Source organism: Daldinia decipiens (assembly GCF_022478715.1).
Source record: "Daldinia decipiens strain CBS 113046 unplaced genomic scaffold F4813scaffold_31, whole genome shotgun sequence".
In the NCBI taxonomy this organism is placed as follows: Eukaryota; Fungi; Ascomycota; class Sordariomycetes; order Xylariales; family Hypoxylaceae; genus Daldinia; species Daldinia decipiens.
In genome coordinates this window covers 405,636-423,719 of record NW_026054574.1, presented here as the reverse complement: position 1 = coordinate 423,719, position 18,084 = coordinate 405,636, and the positions used below count along the sequence as shown (strand labels likewise).

General features: G+C 46.2%; 7 protein-coding genes across 7 annotated transcripts; 5 read left to right on the top strand and 2 right to left on the bottom strand.

The window, feature by feature from the left end:
* Positions 1–762: 762 nt before the first annotated feature.
* On the top strand, positions 763–2,735 carry F4813DRAFT_368299 (uncharacterized protein). Its single transcript, XM_049244290.1, has 2 exons — positions 763–939; positions 1,001–2,735. The coding sequence occupies exons 1-2, from the start codon at positions 890–892 to the stop codon at positions 2,511–2,513; spliced, it is 1,563 nt and encodes a 520-aa protein (XP_049097241.1). The 5' UTR covers positions 763–889; the 3' UTR covers positions 2,514–2,735.
* Positions 2,736–3,402: 667 nt separating this feature from the next.
* Positions 3,403–5,452, top strand: F4813DRAFT_368295 (Zn-dependent exopeptidase). Its single transcript, XM_049244289.1, has 3 exons — positions 3,403–3,807; positions 3,865–5,006; positions 5,070–5,452. Exons 1-3 carry the CDS (start codon positions 3,546–3,548, stop codon positions 5,193–5,195), a joined length of 1,530 nt encoding a protein of 509 aa, XP_049097240.1. The 5' UTR covers positions 3,403–3,545; the 3' UTR covers positions 5,196–5,452.
* A 679-nt stretch (positions 5,453–6,131) lies between these two features.
* F4813DRAFT_382205 (Osmotin, thaumatin-like protein) lies at positions 6,132–7,164 on the top strand (the record flags this gene model as incomplete). Its single annotated transcript, XM_049245770.1, has 4 exons — positions 6,132–6,434; positions 6,584–6,705; positions 6,758–6,842; positions 6,901–7,164. The coding sequence occupies 4 exons, from the start codon at positions 6,132–6,134 to the stop codon at positions 7,162–7,164; spliced, it is 774 nt and encodes a 257-aa protein (XP_049097239.1).
* Positions 7,165–7,279: 115 nt separating this feature from the next.
* F4813DRAFT_368291 (uncharacterized protein) lies at positions 7,280–8,788 on the bottom strand. Its single transcript, XM_049244288.1, has 5 exons — positions 8,758–8,788; positions 7,913–8,681; positions 7,822–7,856; positions 7,503–7,703; positions 7,280–7,443 (listed from the first exon to the last, which is right to left on the bottom strand). The coding sequence occupies exons 2-5, from the start codon at positions 8,057–8,059 to the stop codon at positions 7,308–7,310; spliced, it is 519 nt and encodes a 172-aa protein (XP_049097238.1). The 5' UTR covers positions 8,060–8,681; positions 8,758–8,788; the 3' UTR covers positions 7,280–7,307.
* Positions 8,789–9,304: 516 nt separating this feature from the next.
* On the top strand, positions 9,305–10,664 carry F4813DRAFT_391984 (uncharacterized protein; the record flags this gene model as incomplete). The annotated part of the gene is made up of 2 exons (XM_049247232.1): positions 9,305–9,970; positions 10,041–10,664. The coding sequence occupies 2 exons, from the start codon at positions 9,305–9,307 to the stop codon at positions 10,662–10,664; spliced, it is 1,290 nt and encodes a 429-aa protein (XP_049097237.1).
* A 172-nt stretch (positions 10,665–10,836) lies between these two features.
* F4813DRAFT_186502 (uncharacterized protein) lies at positions 10,837–12,187 on the top strand. The gene is made up of 3 exons (XM_049239372.1): positions 10,837–10,862; positions 10,973–11,009; positions 11,097–12,187. Exon 3 carries the CDS (start codon positions 11,524–11,526, stop codon positions 12,115–12,117), a length of 594 nt encoding a protein of 197 aa, XP_049097236.1. The 5' UTR covers positions 10,837–10,862; positions 10,973–11,009; positions 11,097–11,523; the 3' UTR covers positions 12,118–12,187.
* Positions 12,187–13,807, bottom strand: F4813DRAFT_186474 (DHS-like NAD/FAD-binding domain-containing protein). Its single transcript, XM_049239371.1, has 4 exons — positions 13,473–13,807; positions 13,213–13,412; positions 13,075–13,147; positions 12,187–13,023 (listed from the first exon to the last, which is right to left on the bottom strand). Exons 1-4 carry the CDS (start codon positions 13,618–13,620, stop codon positions 12,257–12,259), a joined length of 1,188 nt encoding a protein of 395 aa, XP_049097235.1. The 5' UTR covers positions 13,621–13,807; the 3' UTR covers positions 12,187–12,256.
* Positions 13,808–18,084: the final 4,277 nt, after the last annotated feature.

The window sequence follows — 18,084 nt, the reverse complement described above, 5'->3', positions numbered from 1 at the left end:
TAGTGTGCTTGAATATTTACGGGTTTCGCGTCTCTGGATGTAATTTGGTAAGTGTCAGGATTCTAGGTGAGATATCTAGAACAAAGAACATGCTCAGTATGTATAGACGCAGACTCTCGTAGTTAGGTTAGAATTCCTTGCGGAACAACGAAGTTGTTTCCATGCCGTTTGGTTCCACCTCGTGACAGTAAGAAATATGGAGTCAACTGGATTTGAACAATAAACCAATGGGAGCGGTTCCGAACCTGAATGAAATAGTGAAGCTGCTACCATGCGTTTGGTTTTCTGGTTGTGAAATACACGTGTTACAGCCCTACGCAACTAGGATGTACCGTGATAGTAGCACGACTACGTATGGGCCCTAAATGCGTAGTTGGCGTTTAGCATAAATTAGACCCTTGTTCTGGCTTATTCTATGTTAAGGATCCGTTTAAATCCGGTCTGTTGTGGATTCGCGTTCAGGTACTATGTTAAGCCGAGGGAGCTGGCGATGAAGCTATAAGATATTTAAAAGAGTCTGTTAAAAAGGCCTCGTAATGTAACTTAAGTATGATTTTTGTTAGAAAGCCAAGTTCAAGTATTCCACAAACTCATTAGGATGGACAAGGATCTTATCAACCACCTAACCTCTTAAGGCACACAGGTAAACTTGCCTCTCATTGGCTTGCTCGGACTCGAGCCTTGTTGACCCGCTGGAATGTAGCTAGCGCGATCCATCTGGTAGGGTTACTCCGCGTTTCGAGACATCAATCACAAACCTCCATTAGGTCGGTATCCACGGTACTGGTATCATATCATACAAAGAAGGGCGACTCGCATTTGGTGGATCGCTTAGGCTGGAAGTCTTAACAGAATTACCGGACGCCCATCTTTCGGCTTATTCATAGAAATGCCTCGGAAAGGGAGTCGTAAGGTCAGGACGGGCTGTCTAACCTGCAAGTAGGTTCTACTTGAGTAATCACCAACCAATTACCCAGCAGCCCTGATTAACGTCTGATAGAGCACGCAAGGTGAAGTGTGACGAAGGCAAGCCACACTGTAACCGTTGTATTACCACCGGGCGCGCGTGTAGCGGCTATGCCACTAAACCGAGCTCGGGACTGCTCTGGAATCGCCCGCGTCAGCTATTCCAGAGTATAGACAGCGCCAGTGAAGGGAGAGCCCTGCATTTCTTCTGCGAGAAGACGGCCCAGTTTTTATCAGGGGCTACTGACCCGTACTTCTGGACCCATCTAGTTATGCAGTTCAGCAATTTTGAACCAGCTGTTAGACATTCTGTCATAGCCATAAGTTCGTTGTATGAACAGTTCCAAGCCGAGGGTGAAAAGTCCCACTCAGGAGTTCAGCTGAGAGATAACAGCCTTGCGCTGCAGCATTATAACGCTGCTATTCGCGAACTAAAGACAACGAATAATCAACCTCTAGTACTATTAGTCTGCATTCTTTTCGTATGCATCGAATTTTTACAGTCTAACAAAGAGGCAGCTATCCAACATTGCAGACATGGCATTGCTCTGCTTGACAATGCCAATTACTCCTGGGCGAAAGAACACTTGTTGCCGGTGTTCAGGCGACTAAGTTCTTTCCCTTTCTTCTTTGGGGCGAGGTCTATTGACTATCCCGACCTTGTCTCCGTAGATACCCCCCTTCCAACATCCTTCGACGACTATACCGATGCGGCGTCAGCAATGGATTGTTTACAAAGTCGGGCATTACGTGTTATACGATGCGCAGATTCATACCGTATCGGGAACTTACGATACAAGCCAGTGTCGTCTGACTTGCTAGAAGAGCAGAAGGTGGTTGTAAATCTCCTAGACGAATGGCAAGTTTTATTCAAAGGCCTAGACACTAGGTCGATGTTACCGACTACACCTACAACAGAGTTGTACAATTTAGGCATAGATTTCATCAAAGCAATGTCCCGTGCGATTCTGCTAGTACGCTACGAGCTCAGTCGAATCGTGCTAGCCATAGCCTTTGAGGCCAGCGAGATGGGTTACGACCAATACTTGAGCGGTTTTCAGCGAGCACTCGATCCATGCTTACTTGTCGACTCCGTGCTTCCCGCTGGATCTCGAATGCCAACTACAAAACGCGAACCACAGTTCATCTTCGAGACAGGCTTCATAGCGTGGCTTCACCTTATTGCAACAAAATGCCGGGTCTTGAGCATGCGATTAGAAGCTTTACGCTTAATAAGAGTGCTTGGAGTTCCACGAGAAAACCTATGGGAGTTAGATCAGATATATGCGTTGGCGCGCCGGGTTATCGAGATTGAGCACGGTGTCATACTAAACGACGCCGGGCAACCTGCTACGCCGGTTCAATATCCAGGTTTACCACCAGACGAGAGGAGGGTACGATTTACCATAATGGAGCCGAGTTCGTCTATATGTGTCGATTTAAATGGAAAGGAAGCGCGTGGGTGGACAGCGGGTTTTGTTATGCGGGACAAACAGGATGCGATCGTCACCCGCAAAGAATTCATCCCTGTCCGACGCCCAGTATAGGCAACCGGGCCATCCATCCTCTTAAGCAGGGGCGATACCTTGCATGAATAACGAAGAGTCTGATTTCCCAGAGATACCCTAGTTTTAGCTTAGCCAAACATTTCGGCAGTGCCGGTTGTATGATTAGAGAATATAGGTCGCCTCAGTTAATGTAATCGCTAAAACTACGCATCGTATAAGTCGCCTTTTCTAGTTTACTCTCTGCTTTTCTGTAAAAACGACATAAAACAGACAAGCGAGAGTACACAAGCCTAAATAATACAAACCAGGATATCAAGCTATAGGCTCGGTCTTCGTTAGTTCCCTTAACTATACACAGACTTTGCATTGACACAGACGAAGTTTAATTCTCAGATTATAGCCTTGCCATCTTAGTTTCAACTCCCGCCTCTTTGCTCACACTATGAATCACCAACTTAGCCCTTTAGTCATTGCCTCGATTGTCCACAATATAAATTAGGTACTCATCCCAAACCCATCTGTACCGTACTCCTACACATCCAAATCACATCTCACGTTAACTGTTCAATCATCTTAATCATATTTATGTTTACATATTTGTCGAAATAGTATTATTTCCTCAGGTATGGTTTCTTGTCCGTCTACTTGCACACCGGATTTATCATCTTGTCAGTATATATTGATGAGCAAAACGAGAAACTAACTCGTTCAAGATAATTTCCTTAGATGTGATCCGCTCTCCATCCATTCCACCATACTTTCGACTTCTTTTAAATATATTTTTCAGTCATATCGTGAGCTGAAAATACATGTATGAACAGTTCATCTTTTTTACACGGATAACCTTGGTAGATGCATTACGACCTCCTTTCACACTGTATCATCAACATCTATTAGGCGCCACAAAAGACGCCACGATGCTTCGCCACAGAGCTCACCGTCTCTCCTTAGTCTAACGCGAATAAGTATGGCGTTATCTCCCCAGTGACGGAACAAAACAAACCATCCTCCTTTCTTCCTCTATTTTTATCCTTCTTCATCTATCGAAATAGGTTAGAAGACCTAAACACTATGGCACCAACACGTCGATGGTCTCGTACGCTTTTCCTTGCGGTGCTGGGCACTGTTACCGCATCTGAGTTTCAAATTCCTTTGGTATCGCAAAAACCGCTGGAAGCAGGAAACGCGCTTCTCAAACCGTTGGTCAACACGGAAGATCTGCAGGCCAGCATCAAGATTGAGAACCTCGTCAAGCGTGCTAAGAGTCTATACGGTCTTGCAGAGCTCTCAGAACCAGAGTATGGACACCCAACTCGGGTCATCGGAAGTGAAGGTATGTGTTGATATAAATTCACACGCATATGAATATCGCGTCTGACTCATCTTATAGGCCATAGCGCTACCTTGGAATATATATATTCTGCCTTGGGGAAACTTGATGGTTACTACACTCTTTCGAAGCAGCCGTTTCCGGCTGTCATGGGAAATGTCTACGAATCCCGTCTAGTCATCGGCCAAGATGTTCCCAAGTCTGCTTTTCCGATGTCGCTGACTCCCCCAACGACTAACAAACAGCCTGTTCACGGCGACCTTATCTTTGTAGCAAACGAAGGATGCGATGCATCTGACTATCCATCTAACGTAACTGACAATATTGCTTTTGTCCTCCGTGGCAAATGCTCCTTTGGTGCCAAATCAGAGCTCGCTGGCAAGGCGGGTGCAGTGGCAGCGATCGTGTATAACTACGCTTCTGAGCCGCTTTCGGGTACACTAGAGAGTCCCACTCCCGACCATGTTGCTACATTTGGTTTGTCAGGCGAAGACGCCGGCCCCATACTTGAGAAGTTAAACAAGGGCGAAGTCGTCGACTCTATTGCATACATCGACTCGGAGGTTAAGAAGATTGAAACCACGAACATCATTGCTCAGACTGTCGAGGGGGACCCAGACAATTGTGTCATGCTTGGGGGCCACAGTGATAGCGTGGCCGAGGGTCCAGGAATTAATGACGACGGCTCGGGTAGCCTCACACTCCTTGAAGTTGCTACACAGTTGACCAATTTTAGCGTCAACAACTGTGTACGTTTCGCTTGGTGGGCTGGAGAAGAGGAGGGTCTTCTTGGCTCAGACTACTATGTCGAGGTCTTACCCAAGGAAGAAAACCTTAAGATCCGCCTTTTTATGGATTATGACATGATGGGCAGCCCAAACTTTGCCTATCAGGTCTATAATGCGACAAATGCTGCGAATCCCGAAGGTTCAGAGCAGCTAAGAAACTTGTACGTCGATTGGTACGAGGCGCAGGGACTTAATCACACTTTTATTCCCTTCGACGGGCGTAGTGACTACGACGCTTTTATCCGTAACGGTATCCCGGGAGGAGGTATTGCCACGGGGGCCGAGGGTCACAAGACAAAGGAGGAGGAAACCATGTTCGGCGGTAAAGCAGGCGACTGGTATGATCCTTGCTACCACCAGTTATGTGACGATATTGGCAACGTTAATTCAACCGCTTGGCTTGTCAACACGAAGGTCAGTCCCCTTCCCCTCTCCAGACGCGCTATATAAGTACTACATTGCTAACCTTCCTTATAGCTCGTTGCTCACTCCGTTGCCACCTTTGCTGCCTCGTTCAAGGATTTCCCCGAGCGGTCAAACACCACCGTGTTGGAAGCCAATGAACAGCGTGCCCAATATCACGGACATCGACTTGTTCTATAAGTGTAGTTCAATCATAGAATTTCTGCCATTTAATCGCTAGAATTAGGTACTTAATCATAGATCGTCTAATGGGTGGAACCCCTAGTGCGTTTGGATATCGAATCTCATTTATGTTTTCTTAGCTGATACGGCACTTACCGCGGATACGAGTCAGAGGTGATAAACTTACATTGACATAGTGTGAAGCTACACTGATAATCGTAGACGTTGCCCGCCTAAAATGGGAACATGGAAGCATTGCACAGATCGGACTAAAGGTGTTACAATATTGTACACGTAAATAACTTCGTAATATATGTACACTGATCTGTGCGTCTAGCAAGTTTCTATATATGTCAAGTACATGTAGGTTTGATTTTTCAACGGGATACATTAGATAGATTAAACTCACGTCAACGCAGACTTCGAGACCATCCAATAGCACAAAATTCGCCATCCGAAATAACCATACGGTCTGCTGATAGAACTAAGGAAGATTCACAGGCTTCAAGGCATGATATTACGAGTAACTCAAAATACCAACGTATCACAGGAACCGCAATTCGTACGGCGTGTAAACGTGGTGCCAATTCTCTCTCTTATACTTCAGCGTGGAATATAGTCCGCTGTAGGAACAACACCGTTGTCTCACGGCGTAACTCTTACACAGGTCACCTCCCGTCAAAATCAGCAGTCCTAACAATCACGCCCGGTTTCAAAGATGAATTTGATCGAGTAACTATGAATCACTGAAACTCATGTCAATTAACCCCTCTTGCGAAGATGCTTCTGAATTGCTTCTGAAAGTGAGTAGATTCCCCACGACGCTCTTTTGAGGGTCAACACATATATAAACCTGTTGGGACCCCCATAGCTTTTGTTCTTACTTCCTCTTTGACCTCTATGTCCCCATGGCAAATCTTAAGAAATATTCATGTTCCTCTGAATGAAATGAGGATGCGTTCTATTATCTCTATCACGGCCATTAAGGCACCAACTATCTTAGTGTTTCTCGGGGTTTGCCGAGTAGCTCTGGGAACTATCACGACAGTCATCCTACCCACGGAGACGCAACCCTCGGGGACTACTGCTTCAGTTGGCCAGGCAGGCGATTTCGTATTTACCGTGATTAATTCTCACACGGCGGCTGTTTCTACACTGCACCAAGAAGGCGCTGGTAGTCCGACAGCAACTAGAGAATATAACCAGGCAAACACTATCGCGCCAGGAGATACTATTACGTTCGCGGTCCCAACAGGAGTAAGTTGAAACACAGCACGGACCTATCCTATCCTCTACTTTGCTTAGTGGCGAGCGTACTTCGGGACTACCGTCTCCAAAAAGTCATAGCAAATCATAGAGTAGGTACACTTGTCTTTCAAAGCAGAATTCTAATGTTAAATGCCCAGTGGTTTGGACGAATGGCTATGTATGAGAAAGACTTTGATGTTATAGACCGAGCCACGTTGTTAGAAGGGTCCTTCTTCATGAATTCTGGACATGCAATTATGGCGATGGATGTCAGCTATGTGTAAGAGTAATTGCTTGAAACCTTGATATTAGTCCTTCTGACCGCAGTTTAGTGATGCTTTCACCGTCCCGATGGTCTGCGAATGCGATGATCAAGTACAATTCGGCTGCAACCTCAACTTGCAAGAGATATGCCCGGTTCGTCACTATTGAGGCAATATTACCAGTTTTCTTAGCAGCTAATTCATGACCACAGAAAGATCTCCAGTTGAATGGGAAAACATGCGCGAACCCATATAGAGATGATCCCCAGCATCCACCTGGCCCCGAGAATATATTTCAGGACTGTCGAGGTATGGCCTACACATATCCTACAGATGACACTGCTACAAAGGTAGATCTCCCTGGCTGTAGTCGTAGCACTACCTGCTGCATAGGGACTGCCTGTAGGCCTCACCCTGGGCAGTTAAAGTGTCCTATGAAGGATGGCTACGCACAAGAGTGCGCTAAAGCTCCGTGATGGGATTCGGGGTTGTAGCGCTAATATATTACGGTCGCTGAGGCTTATTTATGTACTCACATATTGATAGCATACTTGAGTGTAGTGTAGTGCGAAGCTACTCGAAGCATGACGCAGCATGGGAGGAGCACGTTAATAATATATTATCTACTTGGAGCAACATCTCGTAACTCGCCTATTGAATGTACAGGTGTAAGTATACTCTCGGGTCGTCTTGGATGCTTAAATGTGTAACAGCAATCCACGCAGCTCCATATCAGGATCATAAATCTTAGGATGCTAATTCGGTTAGCAATGGCCATAATCCATATGTATATCAGACGTGGGTTAAAACTCACCATATGGCGATGGTAACTATAAAAGATAGGGAATCGGTGCCTTCCCAGGGGTATGGCGGGTCGGCAGCATTCTCATGGATATTGCTCAAAATAATCAAAAAGATTGAAGGGATCGCCAAGCAAAGGACCAACAGATCTTCGCAGATTAAGCAAACCGGGGAAACACGGGGTATGGTGCGGGTTGAGTCAAGCAACCCGGTCCTATATGAACAAGTCAGTAACGAATTCTCCGAGTAAGGATGTATGAATTTCGGATATATATCTCAAGAGTCCAATATAAAATTGAATTTAAGATAAATGGATTTAAGAGGTTTCTTACAGCTCGGAGCCGTCGACCAACAGTGCAATCACAGCCTAGGGGTTGGATTTAGCATCGATATTCACATTCCGGGTGGTATTTGATGCCTTACCACCGAGACCGAAAGCCCCAGCGTCTTTCCCCAGTTCACACTTTCGTAGATAAGGTTGGCTATTAATACCACGGAAGTACCTAAGCCAAGAATTCGCGCGATCGCGCCCGCAACGGCCGCCGCTCTTGGCGCACGGGGCCTTGTCATGTCTCTCGAGGGCGAAGGAGAAAGACAAACAAGAAGAAAATTGACGAGCAAGAAAGACAGAGTAAGATGTTTTTGTAGTGTTACATGTCCCGTAAACTAAAAGAAACCCCCTAGCAAGACCTCATTAAGAGTCCCGTACGGGAGCTAGGGTTCGGGATCGTTGCATATTACCCGTCCATTCGGATGCAGAGGTCGTCTTGGCGGCTAGTTATCAGCACAGCGGTACGGTTCAGGCTTAACTGTTATAGTAAGAGTATTCGCGGCCTTCTTCGAGGGATTTCCATGCCGTTTAAACAATAGACTATCAGCTGCTAAATAGATTTTATATTGTTTTGTCAAGTATCTGGGTAGGTATTTATAACAGGCACTCATCTTAGAAACGCCATGAGCGTCTATGCTACGACAACAGTACGTACTTTCATGAGACACTGACCAGGCGGTACCTGATTCAATAATAGAAACCTTCCGAAGATACTAGGAGAGGTGATTTAACTGAAACCGAAGAGGTATAGAAGAGCCATCTCCGAGCAATGGGAAGGCGACTCCGTATTGCCCCGAGAAACATCATAACTTACATGATGGTAACCCTAAGCGTCAGCGATAACTTTACGGAAATAAATATCTGTAAAAAGGATGAATAGTCAATATTGAAAGTAAAGGTCTAACTTGACTGTCAGTCGATAGAACCAGGTACTTACATACATGTAGGTATCACTTGTATTTAAGAATGTTTCGTATTTTACATATGATATTCATAGCTTGTAATTAAGCAAGTATGATGTTAACCAACTTTGTTCAGTTACTTCACGTTAAGTACCTGCCGTTAGAAGCGGGGAGGGTCCTAACAAAGCTATCCACGTGTGGGGACTTATGGTCGGATTACCTTAGGTAAGCACGTGCTAAGAACCTAGGTACCTATGTACATAAGGCCCAAGGGTAGGTACTAGGCAGTAGCTACCAGGTACAATACAAGACGTGCACCTAACAATGATATCAGCGACAAATTATTAGAGACAATACCTAATCCTAATCAATCAACAACTTGCGCGTAACATACTTTCAATTCTATGCCGTAGCCTTACAAGAGCAACCCTCAAAGCGACTTAGATATCATACATCTAATATATCAAGCTCCGGTCAATTTAGATTTTATTGCATTCACTCATTCAGTGTCATTAATCGGAGCATGACATAGCATAGTATCCATTAAAGCCTTCTGCAGTCATCGCAGGTAGCTCACTCAAGATGGCATCTTCGCCAGACCAGACACCCTCCGATAAAGCAACGACCAGCGATACAACTGCGACAGCTCCTCATATTATCGACAGCCATGAACACACAAGTCACCACTCCTTCTCTGATCCTCCACCGAATACCCGTCGATGTTTCATCTGCCTCGTCGATGAGCCTGAGGCTACACTCCCCGCCGACTGGTCAACACCGTGCACATGCACACTAGAAGGACATCATGAATGTCTAATGGCTTGGATCACAGATCTGGAATCTCAGTCCAAGGATATTAAGTGTCCCATCTGCAAAGCGCCCATCATAGTTACTGAGCGATGGGACCTTGCCACATACATGGATAACTACCTGAATGTCACATATTCAAAGTGGTCTCCGCAGATCTTGTTCGGATTTCTTGCTTCGGGCGCGCTGGTGAGCAGTTCCATTTATGGTATCAAGGCTCTCGATTTGTTCGCGGGCCCTGAAGCTACGATGGACTTCTTGTACGGCACTGAGGACCCCGTTCTATTTGGTTTCATACGTCTCCCCGTTCGCGTAGCAGGTAGGAGTCGCATGCCGCCTATTAATTTAATAAACTTTGCAATATTACCATTCATCGCCCCAGGACTGGTACTCAACCGACTACGTTTACAGAGTGTTAGTTTATTTCCCACTTCAGTGATGGTAAGCAACTCTCACGTATCGCTATACATTGGTCTAGTTGCTAACATGATTTCGCTTGCGAAACTGATAGTATGCAACATTCGTAGCGCTCATCGACCACGCGGACGAGTATTTCACGTGGCCTCCATCCCCGCAACGAGCCTTAGCCATCTACCCTGCCCTCAGGACCTCCTACTTCCAACTCCACAGCACCGTCTCCAAAACCCTCGAGAAGAGATGGAAAGCACAAGCCAGGAAACTGATGGCCAGTGGGGCAGGCCAGCAGCCGGTTGCGATACCTACCAGCGACGAGCCAGCGATTAATGGCGACAACCTCCTCGACTTTGACATCGATATAGCGATAGGAGTTGCCGATGAAGAGGAGGCAATCGGCCATAGACAAGACAATCGTCGAAACGCGGTGATACGGGGTAGACCACTCGAAAACTTCTTGGCCGGGTCATTACTTTACCCAGGCATATGTTACGGAATGGGTGAGATATTGAGATTTGTGCTTCCGTCGCGATTTGTTTCACGGCCGGCACTTGGCTCTTGCACAGGTCTGCTTCAAGAGCGATGGGGACGAAGCCTCGTCGGTGGGTGCTTATTTGTCGTGCTGAAGGACGTATTCTTCCTATGGGTTAAGTACAGGAAGATAATGAATTGGCCATCGAGAAAAATTAAGAATGCAGAGAATCGAAACCGACGTCGTTAGTGGATAGACATAATAGCGATACTTATTAGGGAAATAAGCCGGCGTTTTTAGGGAGGGTTCAAGTTATGTTAATGGGTTACGGCATTCGGTTATTGAGGCGTATGCGTATGCGTATGCGTACCTATGCATATGCGTAAGTTAGAGAGATGTAAGCTCTACGCATGGTGCAGGCTGCGTAATATTTGTATACGATACCAGGTAATTGCGTTTCATTGCGAGAAGACGTATGGGATACGGTCTACTCAAACTACCCATAATCTTACTCCAATTTCATTCTAAGAATCTTGGCTTACGTTTACTTATACCAGGTAACCAACGTAGGTCTAGGTATCCGCAAGGGCCAAGGTAAGGCTAGTTTAATATGATGTCGACCAGATCAACGATACTTAAACCCCTGGTAATAATCTGGCCAAGTACTTACAGGATTATTAGGTCACACTTTACTGCAATGAATAGCTGCGATAGTTTACAATCGAATATAATTTTCTTAGATGATCAAATTGCCAATTACCAAGCATCTTAATAGTTAATAGCAACGTGTTATCAGCGTATATCCACGCTTGGTAAGGGTTATGTTAGCATCATGCGGCACAGAAGGAATAGCTCCATTATAGAACATGTAAATCGCATTTACTAGCACCTAACATCTGACCGAATCAAGCTATGTTGGCCTGTTGGCGGACGGCTTATTTTTATAAGTCCCCAACTCAGCCATCTGTCTATTTTCTTAAACAGTAACCAGCAACAAGTTAACTCCCAACTCAGGCCTAACGACTTATCATATACCACAAAATACCAGTTCGTCTGCTCTGGCCTTTCACCAATTCCCCAGCACAGTAAAGGACGTTAAATTTTGAACATGTCTTCTTCGAGACGGACTCGCAGGACGGACCAAGATACCTTCACGCGCGCGGGTCCGGAAGCCGTCACTTACGACCTCTCGGTGCGCGACCAGGCCACGATCCGGGTCCCGGTCGGCTCCGCGTGGACATCCGGGCCCCACTGGCACGACTCGCACACGGAGTTCCTGCAGGTGCTAGCCGGCCGTGCGCGCGTCATGCTGTCCGGTCGGATATTCTGCGCGAGGCCTGCCGACGGCGTGGTCACGGTGCCGCGGGGCGCGGTGCACGAGTGGCGCCGCGCGGAGGAAGAGACGGCGGGGGCAGATGCGGAGGAGCTGGTGGTGAGGGAATGGACGGAGCCGAGGGACGGCGCGAAGGAGATGTTCTTTCGGAACTTGAACGGGATTATCCTGGATGCGGCGGGGGGCGGCGACGCGCTAGTGACGCTTGAGCTGTGGAACTTGTTCTGGAGGGCGGATAATTACCCGGTTACGGCGGTGGGCGCGGGGTGGGTTGGTGGTGTGGCTACTAGGGCCGCGATGGGTGTTGCGGTTGTGGTGGGGTGGGTGTTGGGACGGCGGGGGGTGTATGAGGAGTATGGCTCCAAGTGATTATGTATTGCGGGTGTGAGGGCTGCTGGGTATGGGTTTGTTGTTATTGGGATACGAGGCGTGTGGCGTGCTTTTGAGAGTGTGAATCAAGATTTAATGTTCTTTGCCTGGTAGTGATGCCATGTGCAGTGTATCTAGCCTATTTCTTCGCTCGCCGTGTAGGCTTGTCATTTTCATCGATACTCTGACTCTCCTGCCTCTCCGTCTTCCATCCTCCAGTCTGTGGGTCATATTCAAGGAGATACAGTATTTCTGCACCAGCTTCACCAGTATACTCGTATCTGATCCCTAGGTTTGGCTCGCCATAGTTCCCCATAAACTCCAACTCCAATTCCAGTTCCGTTCCTATATCTAAGTCGCTGCGAAAACTGATAGTGAAGGGCTCTATACAAGCTGCCCGTCTACAATACTGTTCAAGTTTTACGGAGCGGAGGAAACTCATAGGTGTTCCGTCGACATCGACACCACATATCTTCAGCTGATGCCGGTTTCCGCCTGTCGTCTCCATCTGTACAATCAGGCGGCGGCGGAGAATGAACTGCGGGATAGGAATGTCGAGTTTGGCCATAACCCGAGTCATCAGCTTATCCGCCTTTGAGTAAATACGCTGGTCCGCGAGACCATCCAGTGGCGTGTCTTGCAGATTGCAGATGGCAAGTTTCGCAGTTTTCCTCGCACCAACTGTTTCCGGGATTCCACTCGCTGGGGGCACCGTGAGAGAAGAACCCAGAACGAGGCAGAGGTCTGCCTTCTTGGCGTGGCTGCGAGCAAGCCTTAAGGGCTCGGCGGGGAGATACTCACCGAAGTTGACGATGCTGTCTAGTAGAGCTCCGCCGCAACGCGCACATTTCCGCCCCGTGCGGTGGTCGTAGACTGTCTTTTCATACGAAGCGACAGCCCGGAAGTCTAGTAATTGTTAGTGGAGAATCGCAATGGCATTTTAGGAGGATAAAGTACCGCGAATATATTCCTTCCCGCAGTCCTTACAGTACTCGCGATTGTTATTGCCATGTAGCTCAGATATCTTATCCTAAATCAAGATTACCATAAATACGACCCCACTCATCTATCAAGGCAGACATGTTATAAACTCACTGGTAGGATTCCACTCTTCCGGTGTAAGGCATCGCAGTTCTGGCTAACCAGATACTTCAATATCCCTCTATTCTGCAGCTCAACAAGAGCCATGTGCGTAGCAGTTGGTACAGCTTGGAGGGTGTTCACCGCACTCGGCCGCTGTCTTCCCTGAGCCATGAGCGTCCAGACGCCTTGGGTACCGCGGAAGTCGGGAATACCTAGTATCTACGTAAGATTTAGACCGGACGACGACCGCATAGTAAGGCGGTGAAACTAACCGGCTGAAGTAGAGATCCCGGCTCCGGTGAACACGATGAAGTGCTTGCTCTTCTTTATCTGCTCCGCGAGAGCCTCTGCCTTCCTATCGACTATATCGATATCTTCTTGGCGCTCCTCCGCGGGGACTTCGGGAGCAGTATCGGCCATGGCTATATTTCGTGGAATTCAAGAATGAGTGAAGTTAAGAAAGAAAGAAAGAAAGAATACCAAAGTTAATAGTTTGTTTTGTGTAAGTATCCTCAAGCATCAGCTTGTCCCAGATATGGTACTTAAATTATCTTCAAGAAATATGATTGGCTAAATAATCTTATAGCCTTCCCATAATAGTCTTACTTTATAACATGATTGGATATTAGATCAACTGTGAGGTAGCTTGTTGGGTAATCCTAGGCAGATCTAGGCAACGGCGCTCGAATACAGTTAGTCTAACCTTGGGTACCTAGTTATTATGGCCTGGAAAACCCCCTCCAATTAGTCTGTTTCTACGCTAGAGGAACAAGTCTCAATAACTTGCCTTAACTACATAGGTAGTATATAAGAATGAAAGCAAGGTGCAGTACTGTTAATTGTTGACTGTATATAATATTATCGACGGTATTTTCTTATTTCGTTTAGTTGCTTTCACTAAATTTTATAACTTAGATATATAATTGGACGTCTTGTAATTGGTTATTAGAGTTTCTTCCAGTTTGCTTATTAAATAGGTACCTATATATAGCTAGCTATATATATCTTGTGTTGAAAGTGTCCAGTCAGGTATATAAGTATCTTATATTAATGTTAAAAGTGAATCTTCCCGCAACTTAGTTGGTCTTGCTTTTGGTTTTCTACTAACCCGGCAATGGTCGTTTTATGTGGTACTATTATATATATATGTCCTTCCCCTTCATATATTTTCTTGTCCTTCTATTTTCTCTCCCTTATGGAATAGGCAAGATGAACCTTCTCCGTTTAGTAACTGCCAACGTAAAGGATATGAGCAAGGAGAGAACACCAACTTAATAGAATTGCAAAGAACTACGATCCTAACTATGACCGGTTCACTGATAGGATTGCAAGCCTCCCTTTTAGGCATTAGTTATCTAGTGATCTCGTAGCTAAGATATGGTTGAGGAATGTCGACCCTCCTATAGAAAGATTTAAATCACAGAATTCTTGTCTATTTGATTCTAAGTCTTCGGGCGAGGAATTAATACCGCCTGTCAGCTACTGTATTGGTCATTTCGATCATCTGATATACACCAATTTCTCTAATTTACCCTTTATAACTTGCCATAGAAGACACAGTAGCGAGGCTAGGATAATACGCAGGAATTAAACTACGACAACGTAAGTAATGCAAGTCGTAGGCGCGTGACCTCAATGCAGTAAGAGTGCACGCGCGTAAGATGCGTAAACATATTGCCTAAATTAAATAAGATGTTAATCTTATTCTGCAGATCTGATGATGTCTGCTGATGAGTTACCTTATACAGGATGGTAGTGGATGTAAATACTACCTACGGATTCAACCAAAATGGATAGCGGTGTGAAAGCTGCTGTCCTGCTTGATAGGTCTGTCGATTGCTGGCCAAAACCGGTACCGAAGTTGAAGTGGTAGACACCCAGCCACAGCTTGTCATTACATAAGATGACAAGTCTCGTGCCAACATCTGCATGCCGGCGTTTATGTAGGCAGTAAGACGAGTAATCAACGCGTTACTGATAAAGCATTGCTCAGCAGAGCCGCGAATTTAGACGGCCGTGCATGAATCCTGAGTCAGCGGATTAGGTGAGATAGAGTATAACAGCTTTTTATAGTCTTTAAACTCTAATAGTTGTAGTTGAAGACAGCGATGATCTCAACGATGATCTTCAGTTAGCGTCGAGGCTGGGATCTTACCAGTCAATACATATGATTATCAACTAGCGGACCAAACTCGGCTAGACGGCGGTAAATGGTAAATGTCAAGCTTTTGAGATAAGAGGTAGTGATGGGAACCTGCAGTATGATATATCACATCTCCATCGTATCTTAAAACCGGATATTACTGCATCTATGTACATATGCAGATATAACTACCGAGATGATTGGATCGGGCAACCGGTGGGCTTTCTCTTAGTGGCATCTCCGAGGAGGGACGGGTAGATGGGGCCACGGGCGGATCGATGATCGGTTGATATTCATGATGAGACAATCGTGCGCGGACGGAACCAATGTGGATTCATAATGAGATGTACATTCAGCCTGTGTACATTATCTAGGTAGGTATGTAAGTTGGTAGGCATTTATTAACTAAACTGGCGCATAATAATAGAATTATAGGTTAACTACGCGTAATGCATCTATGACTACCTCTATGTAAGGTAAGATGCTTAGGTGTATGTATGTATGTATGTATATATGTATGTAGTAAACACTTTATGATGTCGGAGGTATGTACGTTATTATCCCCATCGGAAGTAAGCGATGATTATGTCCTTGAGTTCCGTGTCTTATCTACCTATGTACCTAGGTACATAGGTAGAAGTTTGATACGGGCAAAGTGCGGGCAGTACGAGGGTTTGATTGCCGGTTACAGCATATACCTAGGTATACTTACCGTGCTGCCGTGCTGCCGTGCTGCCGTGCTGTTTCTAGCAGGCTTTAAGGTCACCGCTATACTGTATTTGTATCACTTACCAAGGTTCACCTACATTTTTAGTAGGTACCTACACATGGTACCGGTACCGACGTAACCTCCTAAAAATTATACGGCAGCAAGCAGCTACTCCCCACATATCTCTCCCGAACCCCTGGCTCTTTCACCACTAGCAATTAGATCCGTCCGGTCGGGTCGCAAATCATTTTTACAGTTTACACCTACGTACCTTAGGTAAGTACCAGTTAAGTTTATTCCTCGCCCATTTCCTTTTCTTCCACCAACAGTTTCCAGTACCAAATGCCGCAACTTAATCAATAACACATATATTACCCTTTTCCGGCGTCGTGGAAACACCAATCTATCTGTTTTCCGTTGTCTTACTCCCGACACGTGTTCTGGGAACATCGGCACAACCTTGCGAGAGCACAAACGCTGCGAGACATTTGTGGCCAACCTTTTACAAATACACTAAACCTGACCGCTGTGAACAAAAGCGCGGCAAAATCACAACGGTCCAGTGAGGTCGTGTTACGTTCGAGCTACATTCCCGAACAAGACTGTGGTGCTAATAAGACCATCCAGTTTCCGATACATAGTCCTTGACTCACTCATCCACTCACTTGCTCACCGAGGAGACAAGTCAAGGAGTTGGGGGCCGTCTCGGTCAGTCCTTGCGCAATACCTACCAGCATAGGCAATCGGAATTTCCACCAAATTCAATTGTCAGCATTGGACGTTGTCTCGATAGGAATACGAACACGGCCCGTGATCGTTCGCCATTATTAATCCCTGTCCTCTGCTCTTCCCTGTCTCTCGCGCTTCCATGTTAGCTGCAAATTTTTTCTCTCTTCCTCTCTTTTTCTCTCTTCATAGTGACGAGAGTTCCGATTAAGTTGACGTGTCACCGCGCGACAAGTTCCTGCAACTGGCCATGTGGACTCATCAAACTGCTTGTTTTGTTTAACGGTTGTAGGAGGACCACAGAGGATATTTGTCCCACAAAGAACGCTGGCAATCTTTCCAAGTGGACGATTCGGCCTTGGGATTAAGTCACGCGTCCCCTGTTCCCCTGCCCAGTGCCAATCCCAACTACTGACTTGAGAAGCCGGCAGACTAACCAGTGGCGTCAAATGGCTCGCCTTAGCGCGATCCACGTTGCCCGTGTATGCTGGATTGCTGGGTCGAATGAAATGAAATAAAAAGACACCAGAATCAGCCCCAAACAATACTCTTGGCTCGCGAATAGGGCATTCCGCACATGTCTTGGGTCTAACTTACACGGTGGTAACTGTTCAGCTGCGTCCATATCTCTGTTGAGTTGTCGAGTTTGCATCAAAGACCTCCCTCGTCTTTCGTAATAGTTTGCTCTCAATTTATATGGACTTCTTCTTATGGGATACATTTTCAGCTTGTACATGTGCGTTGCACACCGCTGCGGCTACGGAAACGGACGTCGTGCTGTGATACTTATGGCGGCTTGGCAAAACATATTTTTGAACCTTGAGATGGCATGGACTCCTTGTCCCATGCGGCTCAATGCTGGTCGATGCCGGTCGATGTTATGTTTCCCCCTTCCACCCCATGTTCTTATCTAGTGCCGCGATGTCCGGTTATTTTAGCCGGGTGTCCCGAGACGAGCTTAGTGTCGCTTCTAGACTTTATTTCGCCTTGTTTTGGAACCGCGTGATATGAGTGTTGCAGACCTGGAAATTAGACGGTGCAGATCTCATGGAACGAGTATCGGTGCTGGACCCCTTAGAAGCTTAATATGCTAGCATTTGTCTAGTCTTTGTTTCGTTCCACATTAAGTCATGTGTCTCGCTTCGTCTAAACGTTCTTCCTTCGTTCTGCTGGTGCTTAAGTCGACGTCTACTGATACGCAAGGCATAACTGGGCAGAGAGTCGTGAACCTAGGCCTTTGCTGGTCTTACCCTGTCAGCCAACCTCCGACTCGGTTTTTACAGTCCTCTTCACTAACTTTGGTCCT